Below are 19,768 nucleotides of genomic sequence, written 5' to 3' on the forward strand. Positions count from 1 at the left end.
ATCTGAAGAAAAGATACCTAACGCCACTGGGTCTGGGTTGACAGGACTCTGCTGCCTGGAGTGGCTGCTGCTACCGCTGCCGCCCTTTTTTAAGTCCTCGGCATCGCTGTACCGCCGGATCCAGTAATTCAATTCCTCCCGGTCCGCTTCCTGACATCGCCTTAGTACAGTGAGAGATCGCCTTGTTTTTTCTACCATGTCCATTATGCAGTTTAACAGCTATGGGAGAAATGGGCAGGGGGAGAAAGGAAGGATATATCAATCACCACAACTCAAAGACTTTGGTGGGTAGTGAAACAAACTATTTTAGGACAATGAAGAATGCTATTTTATTCTGGAGGCTTCCGTCTAATATTTTCAAAGGTTAGATTTGACACAGAGATCCAATAGATGAGTTAACTCAATAGGAATGAGAATAAAATGTGGGAGGCATGACAGGGAGATTTCAGCTGAAGTAAACCCATCTTTCCAAATACTAATCTCATTACTGGATAAACTAAATAACTCTCTACAAATAAAACAGCAGCCCACTGATCTGGCTTTAGGGAATCCTTTCCATGATCTAAACACTTCTCTTATATAAGTGGCCTTGATATCAATTTAGAAATCAAATCCTATATTCTACTTTAAACATTCTCATTTATTACTTTTTCAAGGATGGCAGGAAATACCTTCAAAGCATCCCCACACTTTTATCATGTCACCTCGCTCCAGCTGTTTTCAAAACATTTTTTGAAATGATTACCAACATCTTACATGGTCAAGGTGTTTCCATTCCTCTGCCCATTCTCTGTCTGTCAGTCTGTGATCAATCATTTCTTCTTGACGTGTGCCATGCAACCCTATAAATATAAAGAAGGTTGAATCACCCTAAAACATTAAGGACATAATCCATATGCGCATAGGCATTTAGCAAAGACTATGTGGGCAAACTAAACGATGTGAAAATATATTCGATTTTTGAACGGAGGCATGAGTCATATTCAGATTCAGAATTACCTCATGGGTCTCTTATAGGATGATAAAATGTTAGAAAACTAGAAGGAATTTTAGAGGTCATCTGGTCAGAACCATTTCTTTTACACATGTGGAGATACCAAGCCCTGAGCCAGTTATCCATATAATGTTCCCTAAGTGAAAATATAAATATATCCTGAATCTTAATAAATACAAGAAACCAGAAGTATACATTAAGTGGTTTCAAAGTGTGGTTTTCCTGCATTAAAAACGAAGAGAGCATAAATTGTTTTATGTGAATAGGGATATGCTTTTCTAAAACAATCATGGTAAAACTATTCCACATTTCAGCATCGTATAAAAGAACACAATCCTATTACATGCACCTTCATGATAAAATTAGGCCATGAAGAGAGGGCTTGCATAACATAAAAGCAAAATATACTCATTCAATTTATCAAAAAGTAAAAAATAAAAATAAATTGGACATCCTCTATGAAAACAAAATCAACATACCAGATATAATTTTGGACAAATACCATAAATCCAAGCTAAGAAACTAAAAATCCTAATTTGTAGTCCACAGCATAAATATCAATGCTCTTTAGCATCACAGTTAAGATGCTACCATGAAAAGGTAATAAGGAAACACTTACCAAGTGAGAACAATAGTAACGAACATGAGCAATTAGCCAGGATGCTTATCAAAATAAAAAATAAATGTGTCTTCCTAAAGGGACAGGGTGAAAGAAAGGGTCTAATCAGAGATACCTAGAAACGTGTGGCTCTTCTGACAAATTGTGTAGAACACCTCATGTTCTACTATCAAGGAAAGGCACTAGGCTATGGCAAGATTTTCCATTTTAAACAATTAAAACTATTTATTTTGGTTGCCAGTTCTCACTGTTACTCTGAATAGCAAATTAAGCTTGACATGGTTTAGGCTTCTATAGACACGTAGGCTCTTTTTCTGAGGGAGTTATGTAGGAGTTAAATGACAATAAAAGTTATGAGACACTGCATTCCACTTTTTGTGAAATCTGAATGGTTAGAAATGCCCTTGTAGCTGATTTAGTGAAATAAAGATAATGAGTCATATGACTTTTTTCAGCCAACCATGAAAATACAATTTAATTTATAGCTGATGGAAGTGAACACATACATGTCAGCTTTCTCAGACTAAATTAAAAGCTAAATATAAAACACTGCACCATTCCTCTCCAATTAGAATATATTCTGAAATACATTTTTAAAGCTAAAATTGTCAATGCCACCTATTGGTAAAAAAGTAAAATTGCAAATAAGCTTTAATAATTTGCATAATAGAAAAGACATTGGAGAAGAGTAATATTTAGTTATTTCTCTGTTGTGACAATTTCAAGTTGAAATGTTTGCAAATATGTTATTTTTGTTGACTTATTTTTTGCCTGTATTTTAGGGAAAAAACACTACCACTGAAATGAGTCATCACAGAAAACAACTGGAGAGTGATAAAGATATAAATGCGGTGTTAAGATTCATGATGGAGTCTTCTTACTATATTGGCCTATATAAAGACCAAGAACTTCAGAGGTCTTAAAAGTTTCAAAAATTCAGCAGATTAAATCAATAGTGACATGAGCTCTACCACCGGGAATAATATTAGCGAGCAATAGGATGTCTGTGGCTAATGGGATAACAGCATTTGTGGAACAGTGCTAAGCATCATCTCATTTAACAACAACAGAAAAATAATAAGTACATTAGAAACATGTTTGAGCCCAAGTACTTGGTGAAAAAATACAGGTCTCATATGTTTGCTGCTTTTGAACTCTGAAGGTCATTTGTTGGATACAGCCAAATCTTTAAAAATAAAACAACTCAAATTTTTACATTTATTAATTTTTCTATTTCAGATACTTAAATATTCATCACCACACAATTTTTATTCATGTCCATAATACCAGAGGGATGTACTAGGGGAAAGCAGTTCAGACTCATTAAAACACATTTTCATTTGTGGGCAATCTGACACTAATGTTGAGTCTTACCCAATTCCTAACTAGGCTGAAACTCTAAGTTTATTTATAAACTAATGCTGCCTGTAAAATTATTTTATTAAAAGATTCTAGTGAGTACACGTCTCTGCAAATATGTCTCTACATATAATAGACATTTATAAATCGTACCAGACTAAGTATACATTTATGACCATTTTTATATTCTCAAAATGGCAGCCTGATGTAACACCATGATGTGTTACTCATACGTCAAGGTTTTACTTTACTTTAACACATACTAAACTATGCCAGACTTCAGGGACGGTTAAGTAGTTGTGTATATTTATAAAGATTACCACTATTAGTTTTATAAGCTAATATAATTAAAAGGTAAGGAACATGGTCTGATAAAAAAATCACATGAAACCAGTGGGTACAGATATAACCCATAAAGGAATATTTTATATTACTAGATGAAAACATAATCATTGAATATAAGCATAATTAGTTCCTTGTTGATTACTCTGTAGTGTACTGGAACTAATATTTCATAAAACATAATCTGCTGCCTAAGAAATAGGCCATTTCCTAGCACTTACAAAGTGGGGTATCTTGAGTTGGTCTTACAATGACCTGGTAACTCCACTTCTATTTGAAAACAAGCAATCATGGTTTGAGGGCATTAGTCATAAATAAATGGCAAGGCTTTTGCTTTGAAGGGAGCTGTTATCGCATTTGATTTCAGGGTCAAAATATCAGTCCAGACTGAGAAATAACATAACCATTTTTGAGAGCTCTTCTAAATGGTACCTGAGAGAACATTAGACAGATTGGTTATTAAGAAAGCACAAATTACATGCTTAGCCATTTGTCTGACACACTATATAAATGTAGAAATGATGTTGTGGGGAAGTGAAACTACTGTTTTACTATCTCACATCCAGGGCCTCCATCGCCCCTCCCCTCAACCTGACTCTCCCTTTCTGTTTTCTAAACATTTGGAGGGTTGTGTTTTCAAGCAAAAGACCCTACATATGGAAGCCCCTATGTCCTACTAACCTAGCTAGAAGTCTAACATAAATCTCTGCTCACCACACGCTCTCTGCCTGTGGCTAAAAAAACCATTGTCCTACTACTCAGGCAGGGAACTAGCCGTGCTCCCCAAGTTCTGTGCCCTCAGCTCTGTGTTCTGCTTTTCTACTTGGACTTCGTCCTGTGCTGCTTCCAGTATCTTGCCCACCAAACGGTTCCATGTCAGGGAAGTTTGTCAGCAGCTAGCTAAGAGGTAAAGGCAGTCCTGCTGCTGGACAGCATGGATTCAGGGGACAGAAAAAGACAAGAAAGAGGGCTGACTATTGCTCTCAGTTTATCACTAGGTTGACTCACCAAAAATCAAGAATTCAAGAAGCTGCAGGAACAGGAACAGTGCTCTAATGCTATCACCTCAAACACTGATCATGTATCAAAACTTACCTATTCGTCTTCCTTCTCATTTTTCGTGGTGAGCACCTGTTCTTTAGAAGACAGTATCTCCTAAATGCTTCACTTCCAACAGGTTTATGCAAAGAAGGACTGAACACAGGCAAACAGAACACGTATTTACCCAAACTCATTCCCTTCTTTGGTATTCTGATCTTTGACACTAAACTGTCAACACTAAATTGAATCACTGACACTTCTAAGTTGGAAAAAAAAAAAAAAAAGTACTAAATCTTTCCTCAAAGAACGTCTGTTGACTTAAACCACAGACATAATAATACCATATTGTATTTTTCAAATACAAACTATCACAGAGACTGGAAAACTCCAAATGAACTTTGAGACTATCTGAAATAAAAGATACAATGAAAGAAACTAATTTTTAAAAAATACTTGTGGCAGACTAACTACATACGAAATCCCTCATATTAAAAAAAAAATTAAAAACTTGTTTTGCGTATGTTAATACAGTTCAGGAGGTTGTATTTAGTTGCCCCCCCAAAAAATAATAACCTGCTGTCACAAAGAACATAAGTAATTAAGAGAGAGAAAGCACAGCTGTTAAAGGACACAGTAATACCAACAAAGTTTTCTCATAAAGGAGACACTACATAAAGAAAGGGAATTTTTACCCCATCACAGATATCAAGCCTCAAGTTTAGCTGAGAAGTAATGATGCAAGTCTTGAAGCATACAGTCCCATAAGAAGTGAAGAGATCCTTCAGTCTTACCCATAGGTCTGTTTCTGTCCCTGAGGTCCCTGTGGCTGGGGTGTCGATAGGAGTCCCTGTAGTGGTGGGCAATGGCCATATCATCCAAACGGTAATGCTGAGGTGGAGGAGGGGTGGGGTGAGGCAGGCCATTGGGCTGGTAGGATAAGCCATTATTTGGACTGTACCGCTGGCCTGGGCTAATAGTGCATGGTCGCTTGCTTGGATGTTCTGAGTGCAAAGGCTCTCTGTCAAAGCCATTTTCTTTGGTTCTGAGGGAGGAAGAAAAAGAGTTTGTTTCATAATGTACTCAGAAACCAGCATAGTTTGGACACTCACATTTGAACTTGTAATATAAACAGAATATTCTTTTACTGGCCAGAAACTTTCTAAACTCAGCTTCCTAGACCTGTGGGAATTCACTAAAACCCACGCTGAGGCCTAAATGATCACATGACTGCACAGGAGAAAATGTTCCATTTCTCATCCAATTAGCAAACATCTTTCAGTTGAAGTTCATGTGGTTCTGTCACAAATAAGAGGAAGCCTGATCTCCACCCTGCAGATAACATTTTCATTCAAAAGCAAACACTTGATTTCTAACAAATTACCCTTGGATCAATTGTATTTGGTGAAGATTCATCAAGGTACAACAGCATCACTCTTTTGGTGAATTCTTCAGGTATACCTATTGCACCGATCCAAGCTGTGTCTGACTTCCGTGTCAGAGGACATCTATGAGCTGTGTTGTTCAATACAGTAGCCACATGTGGCTGCTTAAATTAAAAGTGAATTAGCAGGGCTTCCCTGGTGGCGCAGTGGTGAAGAATCCGCCTGCCAATTCAGGGGACACGGGTTCGAGTCCTGGTCCGGGAAGATCCCACGTGCCGCAGAGCAACTAAGCCCGTGCGCCACAGCTACTGAGCCTGTGCTCTAGAGCCCGCGAGCCACAACTACTGAGCCCGCGTGCCACAACTACTGAAGCCCGTGCGCCTAGAGCCCGTGCTCTGCAACAAGAGAAGCCACCACAATGAGAAGCCCACGCACCGCAACCAAGAGTAGCCCCCGCTCGCCTCAACTAGAGAAAGCCCGCACACAGCAACAAAGAAGACCCAATGCAGCCAAAAATTAAATAAATGAATAAATAAATTTATATTTAAAAAAGTGAATTAACATTAAATAAAGTTTAAAAGCCAGTTCTTCAGTAGCAATAGCCACATTGCAAGTGTAATCGCCACCGTGGCTAGTGGCTATGGTACTGGACAGCACAGATACAGATCATTTCCATGATATCAGAAAGTTCTATTAGAAAGCACCGATCAAACTGAATTAATTAACTTAATTAATGCAATAAAACAATGTAATGTCTGGGACTGACATTACCTTGGGCTACCAAGATAATCAGCAGTCATACAGAGCTAGCTGGGATTAGAAGAAAGATTGGGGCGAACCCCTTTCTTTCAAAGTTGAGGAAACACATGCCCAGAGAGCACAAGTGACCTGTCTGAAGTCATGAGATCTTCAGGCAGGGTACGCACACCCTGACTGCATTTCATCATGTGATACACAAAACTGTTCTTGTCTTTCAGAAGGAACACATTCTATAAATGAGACCTGATAACTGCTCCTAGATTCTCAAACAGAAGTAGGGTTAAAGAAATATTTTCTGACTGAACGTATCTCTAAGAGATGAACTCAATGTAGTCTGTAAGATAGGAATGCATCACCTCCACTTTGACTGCAAGCACAGCTCCCAAACTAATTTTTTACCTAGTAGCTGGCTCTCCTCACAAGACCAGCTCTCTATCCTTAGACCAGTGGTGGCAGCATCTATTTTCCCTGGGAAATTTCCCCATAAGAATTCTACTAAATCACAGTAGCTACAGATTTCTGTGTGCTCTTTTTTTTTTTGGCCTTGTCGTGTGGCTTGTGAGATCTTAGTTCCCCGACCAGGGACCGAACACAGGCCATGGCAGTGCCTAACCACTGGACTGCCAGGGAATTTCCATCTGCACACCTTTTTTTTGATTTTAGGTTGGCTTGGTTTAGATACTTTAGACACTTTTCCCACTTTCCTAGTGCCCAGGGATAGTCTTTGTCTGATAAAACTGGAGGGATTTGAATGGAAACTGACTTGACAACAGAGATCATCAGGGGCTAAAGGATTCTACAATGAATCGCCCTTTATGCCCCTTTAGGGTAGAGCCCCAGTGACAATTTGCACACACACATCAGATTATAAAGGACAGAGGAGTTAGAGATAGAAGGTACAGGCACACTAAGAACTGAGGGAAACTGCAGAGTTCAATGGGAAATGAATACATGTCCAATACATGCTGGTGAAAGATGTTCTGGAGCCAGGAGACTGTCCAACACTGGAAATGCCAGCAGGGCATGGTCCCCATGGGGGTGTCAAACAGAAGTCTCAATGCTGCTCCTGTCAAAGTGTCTACAGTAAAATATTCTGACTCCGTACGTATTGATCATTGACCAGACTAAAATGTCTCAAACGTTACAATGCACTGCTTCAAAATAATTTTTAAAAGTGAATGGAAACATTCTAGATATATATCTTCTAAGAGGATATTTATGTGATTCTAATCTGTATTTCCATATCCTGCACATTTCTGAATAATACACTTGAACATTCAATGCATAAACATTTTCAGCATAAATCAGTTGGAAAATACTGAAGACTATTAGTAGCTATGAATATAATGTCAACACAGCACCTACCTTACTGGCAGTGTGGTGTAGTGGAAAGAGCACTGGACTGGGAATCAAGAGACCTGAGATTTAGTCCTGGCTCTTCCACGACTAGCTGTGTGACCTTGGGCAAGTCACTTAACCTCTCTGGACCTCAGTTTGCTCATCTGTAAAATGAAAGGGTTGGACTAGATCAGTGGTTTTCAAACTGTGCCACTTGAGGTGCTTAGGGATTCTGCGGGCAATAAAGAGCTTTTACCCCAAACAATCAAGGTTTAAAGGGCCAGAGGAACCCACTTATCATTCTTATCTATTTTAAAAGTTGAGGTTCCACCTAAGGTTTCATTTTTGAAGGACAAAGCTGCTAAAATCAAGTTTGAAAACCACTGGACTAGGATAATTTCTGAGGTCCCTTTTAGTTTGAAAACTCTGCAATTCAGTTATTCTATATTTATTTCTAAATGTCATTTGTACAGCACAGGGAATATAGCCAATATTTTATAATAATTATAAGTGGAGTATAACTTTTTTTGTGCAAAAATAGAAAATATTCTCTAAATACCTTATAGCAGCCTAAATATATAAACATCAAAACATTTCTAAATATCAAAACATCTTTGATCCAATTGTGTCAAACCAACTCAACTTACTGGTTTTGTGTCTCCTTGTTCAAAGATAACAAGAACATTGAACACTGGAAGAATTCTTACTATTTTCAAAGTAGTTAGATACGTTATTTATCTTTGCTGTCAGATCAATCCTCTGATCAGTGCTATTACTTCAATGAGCCTGTATTGAAGCTTTTTTCCCTCCTAAAGCAAGGACAGTAATGTCCTAAAAAGCAGGGCTAGCTCCTGAGTCTGTCCTGTCATTTCTATCACGTCCTTGCAGTGACAGTCCCTATTCTGGGTCTTACCACTCTTGCAGCTATTGAAACAATAAAGCTCATCACCTCACAGAGGTAGGTATATTTCAGCAGCAAAGCATTCAAACGGCCCACATAAATAGTTATGAGAAGTCTCCCTGTGCTTCCTCCAAGCACTCATGTCTACCTATAAAGCCAACCCTATTCAAAGGATGTATGTCTGGAAAGCTAACCAAAACAACTTAATTGCTATTTGTTTGTCTGCTTCTTAGAAATGTCTAAAACTATCTAAAACCTCATTTGCTTGGGGGCAAATTCCAAATCTGAATGTTTCTTGCCTTCTCAAAATGTATTAGGCAAAGCTAACAAATACTTTTCATTGTCCCATACCAGCATACTCTCAAAATAACTCAAATTCTAGTGGGAAGTCTGTCATGTCTCATGGGTTTTTAGAAGGCATTTTTTGGTTTGTTTTTTATATTCTATCTCCCTTCCAGGAGAAATTTTCCTGAATATAACCTAACTACTTCAACAATTAGATCCCAATCACTTCTCTCTCAGGGTCTGAAGTCCTAAGAGTAGAAGACTGCTCAGGACTCAGCTGTGTGACCCTGAGATAAGCTGGCTTCAGTTTCCTGCCCAGTAAAATGAAACTGATAGGAAACAATACATGTTTAAAAAAAAAAAAAAAACACTTAAGAGACAACCTAATTTACTCCTTACCCCACTTCAGGCTGTTCTCTCTCAGCTCCTCAAAACAGAGGCTGTAAACTGACTTACTTGAGAAAGGAAACAAACTTTTTAAAAAAACTTTCCTCTATCTAAAATATTTTAAATGTCATAATAGGCTAGTATGCACTGACAATTCCTTAGTAACATGAAAATGGGGAAGAATGAAGAAAGAAATTATTAAGATCGTGGCAATAACTAGAATAAAAGGACCAATCAATTTCTTACATGACAGGAACAGACATAAGTTTTTTTTCTCGATTAAAATGTATTTTAAGTGGGGAAAACAGCACTAATAGATTGTTCTAGGGAAAGACAAATTGGTACAGCATAATAAACCTGAGAATGGCAAGGAAGAAACTTAAAAATTCTGATATTAGTCCTGTTACAAATAAATACATGCCTTAGGTGCTGACTTCTCCGACTGACCACATGTATTTCAAACGGCACATGTCTAAACGGACCTTGTCTTTCTCTGGTACTTCCTGCACCAGTCAATTATGCCACCTTCTACTTAGCCACCAAAGTAGAAACTTGGAAGTCACTCTATAACTTTCTTCTCCCAAAAAAAGTCCTGCTGATGGTCTCATAAGCTTCTCTGGCATAGGTCCTTCTGCCTACCCCAGGACACATTATCTTGGCCTTATCATGCCCTTGTCTTACTCTGCAGGCATCTCAGCCAGAACCAGGGCTGAGATGCTGGCTGAGTCTTTAAAAAAAAAAAAAAAATTCTTTACTTTTTATTTTAGAAAGAAGCATATATCTAAATCTCAGGAGGTGACAGTTCTGTTAAAGTAAAGCCCAAAGACATTAATAACTTAATCTTAAACAAAGCTTCCTTCCCTTTTCTAACACATGCAGTTTGTTAAGGCTTCCACAGAAAGACTAGACACTGAATTAAAGGGCGGGGGAGTGGTCATTTAGGGCAACGTATTTTCAAAACACAACTCAGTAAAAGGTCTCTTCAGGAATTTTTAGGAGATAGGTGAGTTTAGATAAGAATTTTATATAACAGCCTATATTGGTATTGAATAATGTATCTGAAACTAAATACATTACAAATTCCCCTGCTTCCTTAAAAAGAAAATCAAACCTGATTCTTCATGGACAACCTGTGGGGATTTCTATGTTTGCAGAAATATCACCCTACAGGAAGTGGGATGTTCAGATGGTGAAAAACAAAGCACTGAGTGACACAGGACCAACACTACTGGGCCACATGGAAAGAAGTGCCTTCCATCTCTCTATTGCTAAACCACAACCTAGGAGATAACTTCCTGAGAGGCAGGCTAACACCTTCTGGAGTAAATAAGATAGATGCAGGTAGATGTTGGCCCCTCCAGACAAAAACAAGATACCTGGACCCTTAAGGATTACAATATGTGGGTTCCCAGAGCCTTCCTCCTGCAAGGAGAAGGTGGAAACCTTCAGGCACATGTCCCTGTAGCTCTCCATCTGCTGAACATTCAGACTGACTGGGAGCGGCCGTCCCCTTGTCTTCACTAATTTCTGACCACTGCTGAAGTATTCAGTTGCTACTGCTCCTGCTGTCTGGAACCACATTTTTTTTTTAATACATCTTTACTGGAGTATAATTGCTTTACAATGTTGTGTTAGTTTCTGCTGTACAACAAAGTGAATCAGCTATATGCATACATATATCCCCATATCCCCCCCCTTGAGCCTCCCTCCCACTGTTCTTATCCCACCCCTCTAGGTTGTCACAAAGCACCAAGCTGATCTCCCTGTGCTATGCAGCAGCTTCCCACTAGCTATCTATTTTACATTTGGTAGTGTACGTACCTCAATGTTACTCTCTTATTACGTCCCAGCCTCTTCTTCCCTTGTCCTCAAGTCCATTCTCCACATCTGCGTATTTATTCCTACCCTGCCACTAAGTTAATCAGTACCATTTTTCTAGATTCCATATATATACGTTAGCATATGGTATTTGTTTTTCTCTTTCTGACTTACTTCACTCTGTATGACAGACCCTAGGTCCATCCACCTCACTACAAATAACTCAATTTTGTTCCTCTTTATGTCTGAGTACTATTCCATTGTATATATGTGCCACATCTTCTTTATCCATTCACCTGTTGATGGACATTTAGGTTGCTTCCATGTCCTTGTTATCGTAAATAGTGCTGCAATGAACATTGCGGTACATGTATCTTTTTGAATTATGATTTTCTCAGTGTATATGCCCAGTAGTGGGATTGCTGGGTCATATGGTAATTCTATTCCTGGTTTTTTAAGGAACCTCCATACTGTTCTCCATAGTGGCTGTATCAATTTACATTCCCACCGACAGTGCAGGAGGGTTCCCTTTTCTCCACACCCTCTCTAGTATTCATTGTTTGTAGATTTTTTTTAACATCTTTATTGGAGTATAATTGCTTTACAATGGTGTGTTAGTTTCTGCTTTATAACAAAGTGAATCAGCTTTATGTATACAAATATCCCCATATCACCTCCTCTTGTGTCTCCCTCCCACCCTCCCTATCCCATCCCTCTATGTGGTCACAAAGCACCAAGCTGATCCCCCTGTGCTATGCGGCTGCTTCCCACTATATATTTTACATTTGGTAATATATATAAGTCCATGTCACTCTCTCACTTCGTCCCAGCTTACCCTTCCCCCTCTCTGTGTCCTCAAGTCCATTCTCTACATCTGCGTCTTTATTCCTGTCCTGCCCCTAGGTTCTTCATAACCATTTATTTTTTTAGATTCCATATGAATGTGTAAGCATATGGCATTTGTTTTCCTCTTTCTGACTTACTTCACTCTGTATGACAGACTCTAGGTCCATCCACCTCACTACAAATAAATCAATTTCATTTCTTTTTATGGTTGAGTAATATTCCATTGTATATATGTGCCACATCTTCTTTGTCCATTCATCGGTGGATGGACACTTAGGTTGCTTCCATGTCCTGGCTATTGTAAATAGTGCTGCAATGAACATTGTGGTGCATGTCTCTTTTTGAATTATGGTTTTCTCAGGGTATATGCCCAGTAGTGGGACTGCTGGGTCATACGGTAGTTCTATTTTTGGGCCCATTTTTGGATTGTTTGTTTTTTGGATATTGAGCTCACGGGCTGCTTGCAAATTTTGGAGATTAATCCTTTGTCAGTTGCTTCATTTGCAAATATCTTCTCCTATTCTGAGGGTTGTCTTTTCGTTTTGTTTATGGTTTCCTTTGCTGTGTAAAGCTTTTAAGTTTCATTACGTCCCATTGGTTTATTTTTGTTTTTATTTCCATTTCCCTAGGAGGTGGGTCAAAAAGGAATTTGCTATGATTTATGTCATAGAGTGTTCTGCCTATGTTTTCCTCTAAGAGTTTTATAGTGTCTGGCCTTACATTTAGGTCTTTAAACCATTTTGAGTTTTTTTGTTTATGGTGTTAGGAAGTGTTCTAAGTTCATTCTTTTACATGTAGCTGTCCAGTCTCCCCAGTACGACTTATTGAAGAGGCTGTCTTTTCTCCATTGTATATTCTTGCCTCCTTTGTCAAAGATAAGGTGACCACATGTGTGTGGGTTTATTTCTGGGCTTTCTAGCCTGTGGAACTGCGCTTTCTTATTCTAATCTGTCATCTACACATTTCAACTGGAGACCTCTAATTTTTTCTTTTTAGTGAATCAATCATGGCACTTTGTTCCTGGCTGCTTTCACGGCTGTAGGTGTTTCAGAGACACATCTTTTAAAATGATAGAAAGAAAGTAAACAAGAAAGCAAAAAAACTCTTAGGGGAGAGGGCCATTTGCTATACTACTAAAAACGATTGTATTAAGTTTAATTTTGATTATTTATTTGTTCAACTAGTGTTTTGTTGTTGTTGTTTTGTGTTTGTGGTGTTTTGCTTTGTTTTGTTTTAGATAGCTGGTATGTGTAACATGCACTATCCTGAGCTTTACTGGACATACAAAAGTAAGCAAGACATGATCCCCAACACCCTCCTAAGATTATGGTTTAGTAGTAGACTTAAATGCTTTTTGGAAGTGTGTTAGCGAGAAATTTTTTACCATAAACCCAGTTTAATTAGTGGTACAAGACTTCTATACTGTTATGCAGGACCTGAACCCAGCAACTACCAAAAAAAAAAGAGTAAAAAGTGCTATGGGAGATCAGAAGGAGAAAAGATCACTGCATTTGAAAGAGCAGGGGCTATGGAGTTGGCTTCAAATTTTGGCTCTGCTATTTGCTGGCCATATGAACTGAGGAGGCTGAATCTCTATGAGTCACAGAATAGGGGCAATTATTTCTGAGCTACTGAGAGGTCTATATGAGAGACTCTACATAAAGAGCCTAACACATATTTGGCATTCAACAACTTAACCAAAGCACTTATTTTTCAAGCTGAGGCGTTCAGAGGCTGGGGTATTACAAACATAGTTATAAGAGCGCGGGCATTCAAGTCAGAGAACCTAGGGTTTAGAATCCCATCAGTGCCTCTTACAAGCCATGTGACCTCAGACATATTATCCAGCCAGCCTGAACCTATGCAATAGGACTGTCAGGAAATAAGTGCCGTGTGTTCATATGTAAATTATTTAGCATGGGCCTGGCACATCTTAAGTGCTCAGTAAATAGTAACCATTATTATAATATTCATGATTGGGAAGCCTTCATTCAAATAGTAGAACCTGTCTTGAGTTAGCCTGCCAAGTATGAATAGAATTATTATATACAAGAACTAGGGCAAAGAACAGAAACCGTCAGTCAGAATACAGACTAAGGCATGAACAATGTTCAGCAGAGCCAGACCCTAGTAGAGCAGCAAAAATAAGGCTAGCAAGTTTACGCTGAGGCTGGAGTATGGAGACCAAAATGTTCTCTACAGCCACACAATCTTTCTTATCATGTAAATGCAACTTAATGCAATTTCACTAGAAGCCTCCACAATTGATATGACTAATACAAAAAAAAAAAATCATTTCTACAGGGATGATTACTCTCTTCTTGAAACTGATGAATGCATTAAAAAATGCAACACAAAACAAGAATGTGTGAATATAATGTAAATCTCTTATATTTTTTCACAGAAAACTGAACGCAGCAGATAATAAAAATTTAATTCTTATTTGCATAGTCAATTAATTCTACAATTCCTTATAACTTTTCTTTTTTCTTTTGGCCGTGCCGCGCGACATGTGGGATTGTAGTTCCCAGATCGGGGATTGAACCCGCACCCCCTGCATCGGAAGTGCTGAGTCTTAACCACTGGACTGCCAGGGAAGTCCCTACAATTCCTTATAAAGTGCACCTATCTTTTCTCTTTAGAAAGACAAAAATATTGAAATCTCATTCATTTTGCAGAAAAGGAAAAATGGATTTAATAGGTTCAGCTGGTGTGTGCTTTGCTGACAAATCTTATACATTCAACCAACACGGTTTCAAAATGACTGCCTTATGACCCTCCAACATTCAGTGTTCTCTAGTTTACTCATTAAGCCAGGAAATCTGGCTTACTGTGAATCCTCTATCAGTATAAAAATTTATGAAACCTCAGATTATTATACTGTTGCATTTGCCCACATGAGCAATTACAGAGAAAAAATAAATGAGGGAAAGTAAGGAGGGAAAAAGACACAGTTCTCAGTTAAGCTTTCCTTGTTTACATTCTGCACATTAAATCATATTTTGTGCAACTGGAAGATTTCAGGTAGGTAAATTTCTCCACTAAGAAGCTCTGTAACTTTAAGCAAGTTCTTTCGTCCTTAGTTTTCTCAAGATAAAGGACTGGCCTCGTAAATCTATAAGATTGCTCCCAGCTAACAAATTACATACTTCTAAAGCTCAAGAAAATCTTTTTAGAAAATAATCTTTAATAATTGGGGGTGGAGGAAATACATATTAATGCAACCATGTGGCCTTCATAATAAAAACCAAGATGTGTTAAACTGAGAGTAATTTAAAGCATAATTACAATAAAATGATTATATAAAATATAGAGATATAGAGATAGATAGATAGATGAAGGGGATTAATATTTAACATAAATCACTTGAAACGGGGAGGAAGGCACTGGAGACAGTGTTACACATACAAAACCAATGATCATTCGATTTGATTTAAGCCAGGAAGATTCTGAGTCAGAAAATCGGCATGACAGGTGAGAGCACAATGTTAAAGACAAATATAACAAAAGCTGCAACATCAAAGCTGTGAGAAAAGACATCAAATGATAATTAACAACAAAAAAGTATCCTTTTAAACGTAGTAATTTTTAACTATTTTGTAGTCTCAAAAAAATGCAGCCTTTGTCTAACTGCTCTTTCCCTCCTCACTCCATTTGAAACTGTGTTTTCATGACCATCATGGTGAGCAGTTTTAAAGAGGACTCTCAACTTCTAGTCTCTGTTTGAAAGCGGTCTCTTCATTTAATCAGCTCCAAAAACGGTTTGTATTCCCTTCCTCAGCTTTTCCCATCATAAAATGGCAAGATAAACAATAATTTTTTACATATGAACAAAGAATAGAAATCAGAACTTTCTATTAACTTTCTCTAATATTTTAGGGGAAAAAAAGCACGATTTTTAAATGAAAATTGTCTCTTTCTAATTTGGGTTCTAAGTTATTCTACCACAGACCTACAAATCTAGTAGAGTTGTTCAGGGACTCACCCTAGATCTCTTTTTAAAAAGAAGTAGAATAAATTTTACTGTTCCATACAGAAAAAAAAAAAAAAAAAAGAAAAATCCATAGACTTTCCCAGAGTATTCATTTCTCTGTAAATAAAAGTAATGCTTAAAAAAAGAAAAAATATAACCAGTGACAATCACATTTAAGGATGAGAAGTTACACTTGCCAAAACCCATCCCTGAAATACGTGAGGACTGTTTAGTAGATTAAATCAGCAATCATAACAGAATTTAAGCCCCAAAGTTGTAAACAAAATATAGAGCGCTCTTTTGTTCGTGACATGTCATGAACAAATTATCAAAATGTGTTTTCTCCTCAGGTGTCAGTTTTTCCCTCTTTTAGTGACTGATGGTTCCCAGTGTTATTACAGAAACAGATTGATCTTTTTAATGAGCCAGTTTAATAGACTCCAAAATCTCACCGTGGCTGCTCATCCATGTCAGACCATATGCACCAACAAAACATTCAGTAAAACAACAAAAAAAAGCTCTGCTGTCAAACAGCTCCATACTCTATAAAATTTCATATAGTAGATCTGGATATACAGATAAATAACCAGAGAAGAGGAAAATGCACATGCAAACAAGATGCAGAAAATATATGCAAAGAAATAGTAGAGGCCCATATTTTCTTGGCTCTGATCAAATTCCCACAAGATACAAATGTATTTACACAACATATTCTCATTACCCTTCCTCCTAACTCTAAGGAAATCCATTTGCCATCTTTCCATTATAACGCACACTTCAGGGTTCCACTTGAAAAAGAATGTTCCACCCAAAGAGCAACTGTGTGAATTCTGACTCCAGCAACTGTCTATGGATAACCAGAGGGAGAAGAACACTGAAGGCTCTTTTAAGAAAGTTCTACCTGACTGAATGTAAACATGCATGCACACACAGCTACAGATCATCAAAACAAAAATGCTGGTTTTCTGTGGAATTTATACGAAGTTTCCATATCAGTGTTAGCACATTGCCAAGGGCTTACCTCAGCACTGTTCAAGGGAGGTCTAAAGTCACAGTATATTCACGTATAAAACACTGGGAAAGAACCACTGGAGAAAGTGCTGGGAATATAGAGAAGTGGATAAAGCAAGTTTTCACTCTGCCTGTTACGGTTACTTAGCAGTTAGAGTTTCTAGAATAGATTGTGTCCATTTCCAATTTTGCCTTTAGGATTACCTTTACATTTATCACAGCTATCTAAACCTTTCCCTGTTACCCTCTCCTCCACACAAGTAAATGTTCTTCTTCCCAATTTTCTATCTAGTCTCTCCTTAATTTCCTTTACCACACTATCTTGGAAAAATGGACCTGAAACATCTCAATACCAGCAGGTAGTGCTGATTCCCTGCAGGATAAATGGTTAGGATCAGACAGGAATACACATGTGAATCATCTATCTTTGGGCTGCTTCTTGGTTTTTAGTATCATGTGGACACACCACTCAGACACCTGGATTAGGCAGCTGCCTTTAAAAGCTAAAGTACTAAATGCTTAAATATGACTATGGAAATACAACTTGCGAAAATAAGAAAGTAGCACTGTTGGTAGGTCATGTATGGAGGTGGGTCTACAGTACATCAGAAGTAAACTAATGTTTAATCTTTTGTTTTAGGCATTTTAAACTATTAAGAGATCCTATGTCAAGAGGAGAAAAATTCCAGAGATTGTAGCATAAAAACTGCTTAACAGAGGATTATGTAATAACTGTATGTAAACTGGCTGGCTTTTAATAACATTCTGATTTGCAAAGCAACTATACATTTAAGGGTAGCTAAGTTGGTCACAGATAGATGTCTCTGAGCAGCTCCAAGGATCATAAGTTCCTAGGAATCTGTGCGGGTGTTAACCTCTCAAAGGCTGGTCTACACTTCCCTGATAAAATGCAGAAAGAGTGAATGGATAAGTAGAAAAAGGAAACAAAGCATATGACAAATAAGTTTCTGAAAATAGTTTCATTTTAAGATTCTCCATATTTTACAAATACTATGCAAGATGCTGATAAGACTTTATATTCCTGGATTATAAAATATTTATATATGAGGCTGAGGTATTCAGGAAAATTATTTTAGTAAGGTACATTGGAAGTTTCATGTGTATGCCTTATTCAACAACTAATTTGTAAGGTTTAATGGAGAAGGGGTTTTATTTTACATTTCTTAGAATTCTCAGTTATTAGAGCAGAGTACCTGATAGAATGAATATTGACTGATAAAATTTTTCAGCAAAAATGTCATCTATAAGTTCTATTACTTAACTCTTATCTTCACTCAGTCCATCTAGCTTCCCAGAAGTTTTCTCTTCGTTCATATAAAACCCAAATTAAATAGCTACTGCATTGTGCTTAGGCCAGATTTCAAAACCACCATGTTTTGAGAAAACTTAGAATAACAAATTTCCTAACACTGAAGGGTAAAATATGTGGTTGGGATGAATTACATAGTAAACGATAATTTTAATACAGAGATACCCTTGGAGATAATGTATGTTCAGTTGCAGACCACCATAGTAAAGCAAATATCACAATAAAGCCAGTCACACAATTTTTTTTTAGTTTCCCTGTGCATATAAAAGTTATGTTTACACTATACTGTAGTCTCTTAAGTGTGCAGTAGCACTGTCTTAAAAAAATGTATATACCTTAATTTAAAAAATATTTTATTTGTAAAAAATGCCAAAACAATTACAATGGTTAATATTAAAGATTACTGACCATAGATTACCATAACAAATATAATAATTAAGAAGTCTGAAATATTGTGAGAATTACCAAATTCTCACAGAATTACACAGAGACACAAAATGAGCAAATGCTATTGGAAAAATGGTGCCAACAGAGTAATTCCATGCAGAGTGCCACAAACCTTCGATTTGTTTAAAAAAAAAAAAGAAAAAGAAAAAAGAAAGAAAGAAAAGCAGTATCTATGAAGCACAATAAAGTGCAATAAAACAAGGTATGCCTGTATTGACTGTGTGTCTAACAACCATCAGTGGCACTTGGCATATCTGAATATCATTCATCTTTACCTTTTCCTTTAATATTGCAAGCAGTGGTGGTGACCATTTGTAATGTATAGAAAAGTCAAGTCACTAGATTGTACATCTGGAACTATCATGTGTTGTAGGTCAATTAAACTTAAAAAAAAATAATTACAAGTAGCAAAGATTAACCTGCACAAAAAGCTAATAGACACAGGCCAGAGACTCATCACCCTGTAACACCCCAGGCCAGAGCAAGATTCCCTAGATGGCCACTCTAGCTTTTTTATTATTTTGCAAGAAGTGTCGGTCAGCAGTTTAAACATGACATGAAACCTGTCCTCATACTGCAGGTCTGGGGTCCTCCTCCCTCTCACCTGTCTGGAGTTCGCCTCTTCCCGTTTTCGTTCACATCGAGAAGCAGCTCTGAGGAGTCAACAGGTGAGGTGGTGCTGGCATCCAGAAGCAGCTGTTCATGCTGGGCGAGGTACTGGGCAGGGTTTTGTTTGGCCAGCCTTGCGCAGTGGAGGAGCTCACGCTGCAGAAGAGGCAAGTTGGCCTGCAGGGGCATGACAGGAATGAGAGGATAGCCCAAAGGCTCCTTTTACCCAGTGGACCTACTCCACTTTTCAAACACCGGCGGACCGGACCCCACAACTTGGCTAAACACAACGCCACTGAATGAATGCAGTTCTCAGGCACAACTCTC

At 37.8% G+C, this 19,768-nt stretch overlaps 1 protein-coding gene across 4 annotated transcripts in view; it reads right to left on the minus strand.

The window, feature by feature from the left end:
* The window catches only part of RUNX1T1 (RUNX1 partner transcriptional co-repressor 1), a 135,303-nt gene that overhangs the window by 24,384 nt on the left and 91,151 nt on the right, over positions 1-19,768 (minus strand). For all 4 annotated transcript variants that reach the window (XM_081258071.1, XM_081258070.1, XM_081258073.1 and 1 more), the window contains 4 exons: positions 19,437-19,618; positions 5,147-5,397; positions 757-842; positions 18-219 (listed from right to left, as the gene is read on the minus strand). In XM_081258071.1, coding sequence (XP_081114197.1) covers positions 18-219; positions 757-842; positions 5,147-5,397; positions 19,437-19,618 — 721 coding nt within the window. The remainder of the gene's footprint in view (positions 1-17; positions 220-756; positions 843-5,146; positions 5,398-19,436; positions 19,619-19,768) is intronic.

The sequence above is a fragment of the Mesoplodon bidens genome, assembly GCF_964165515.1.
Source record: "Mesoplodon bidens genome assembly, chromosome: 16".
NCBI classification, from domain to species: domain Eukaryota; kingdom Metazoa; phylum Chordata; class Mammalia; order Artiodactyla; family Ziphiidae; genus Mesoplodon; species Mesoplodon bidens.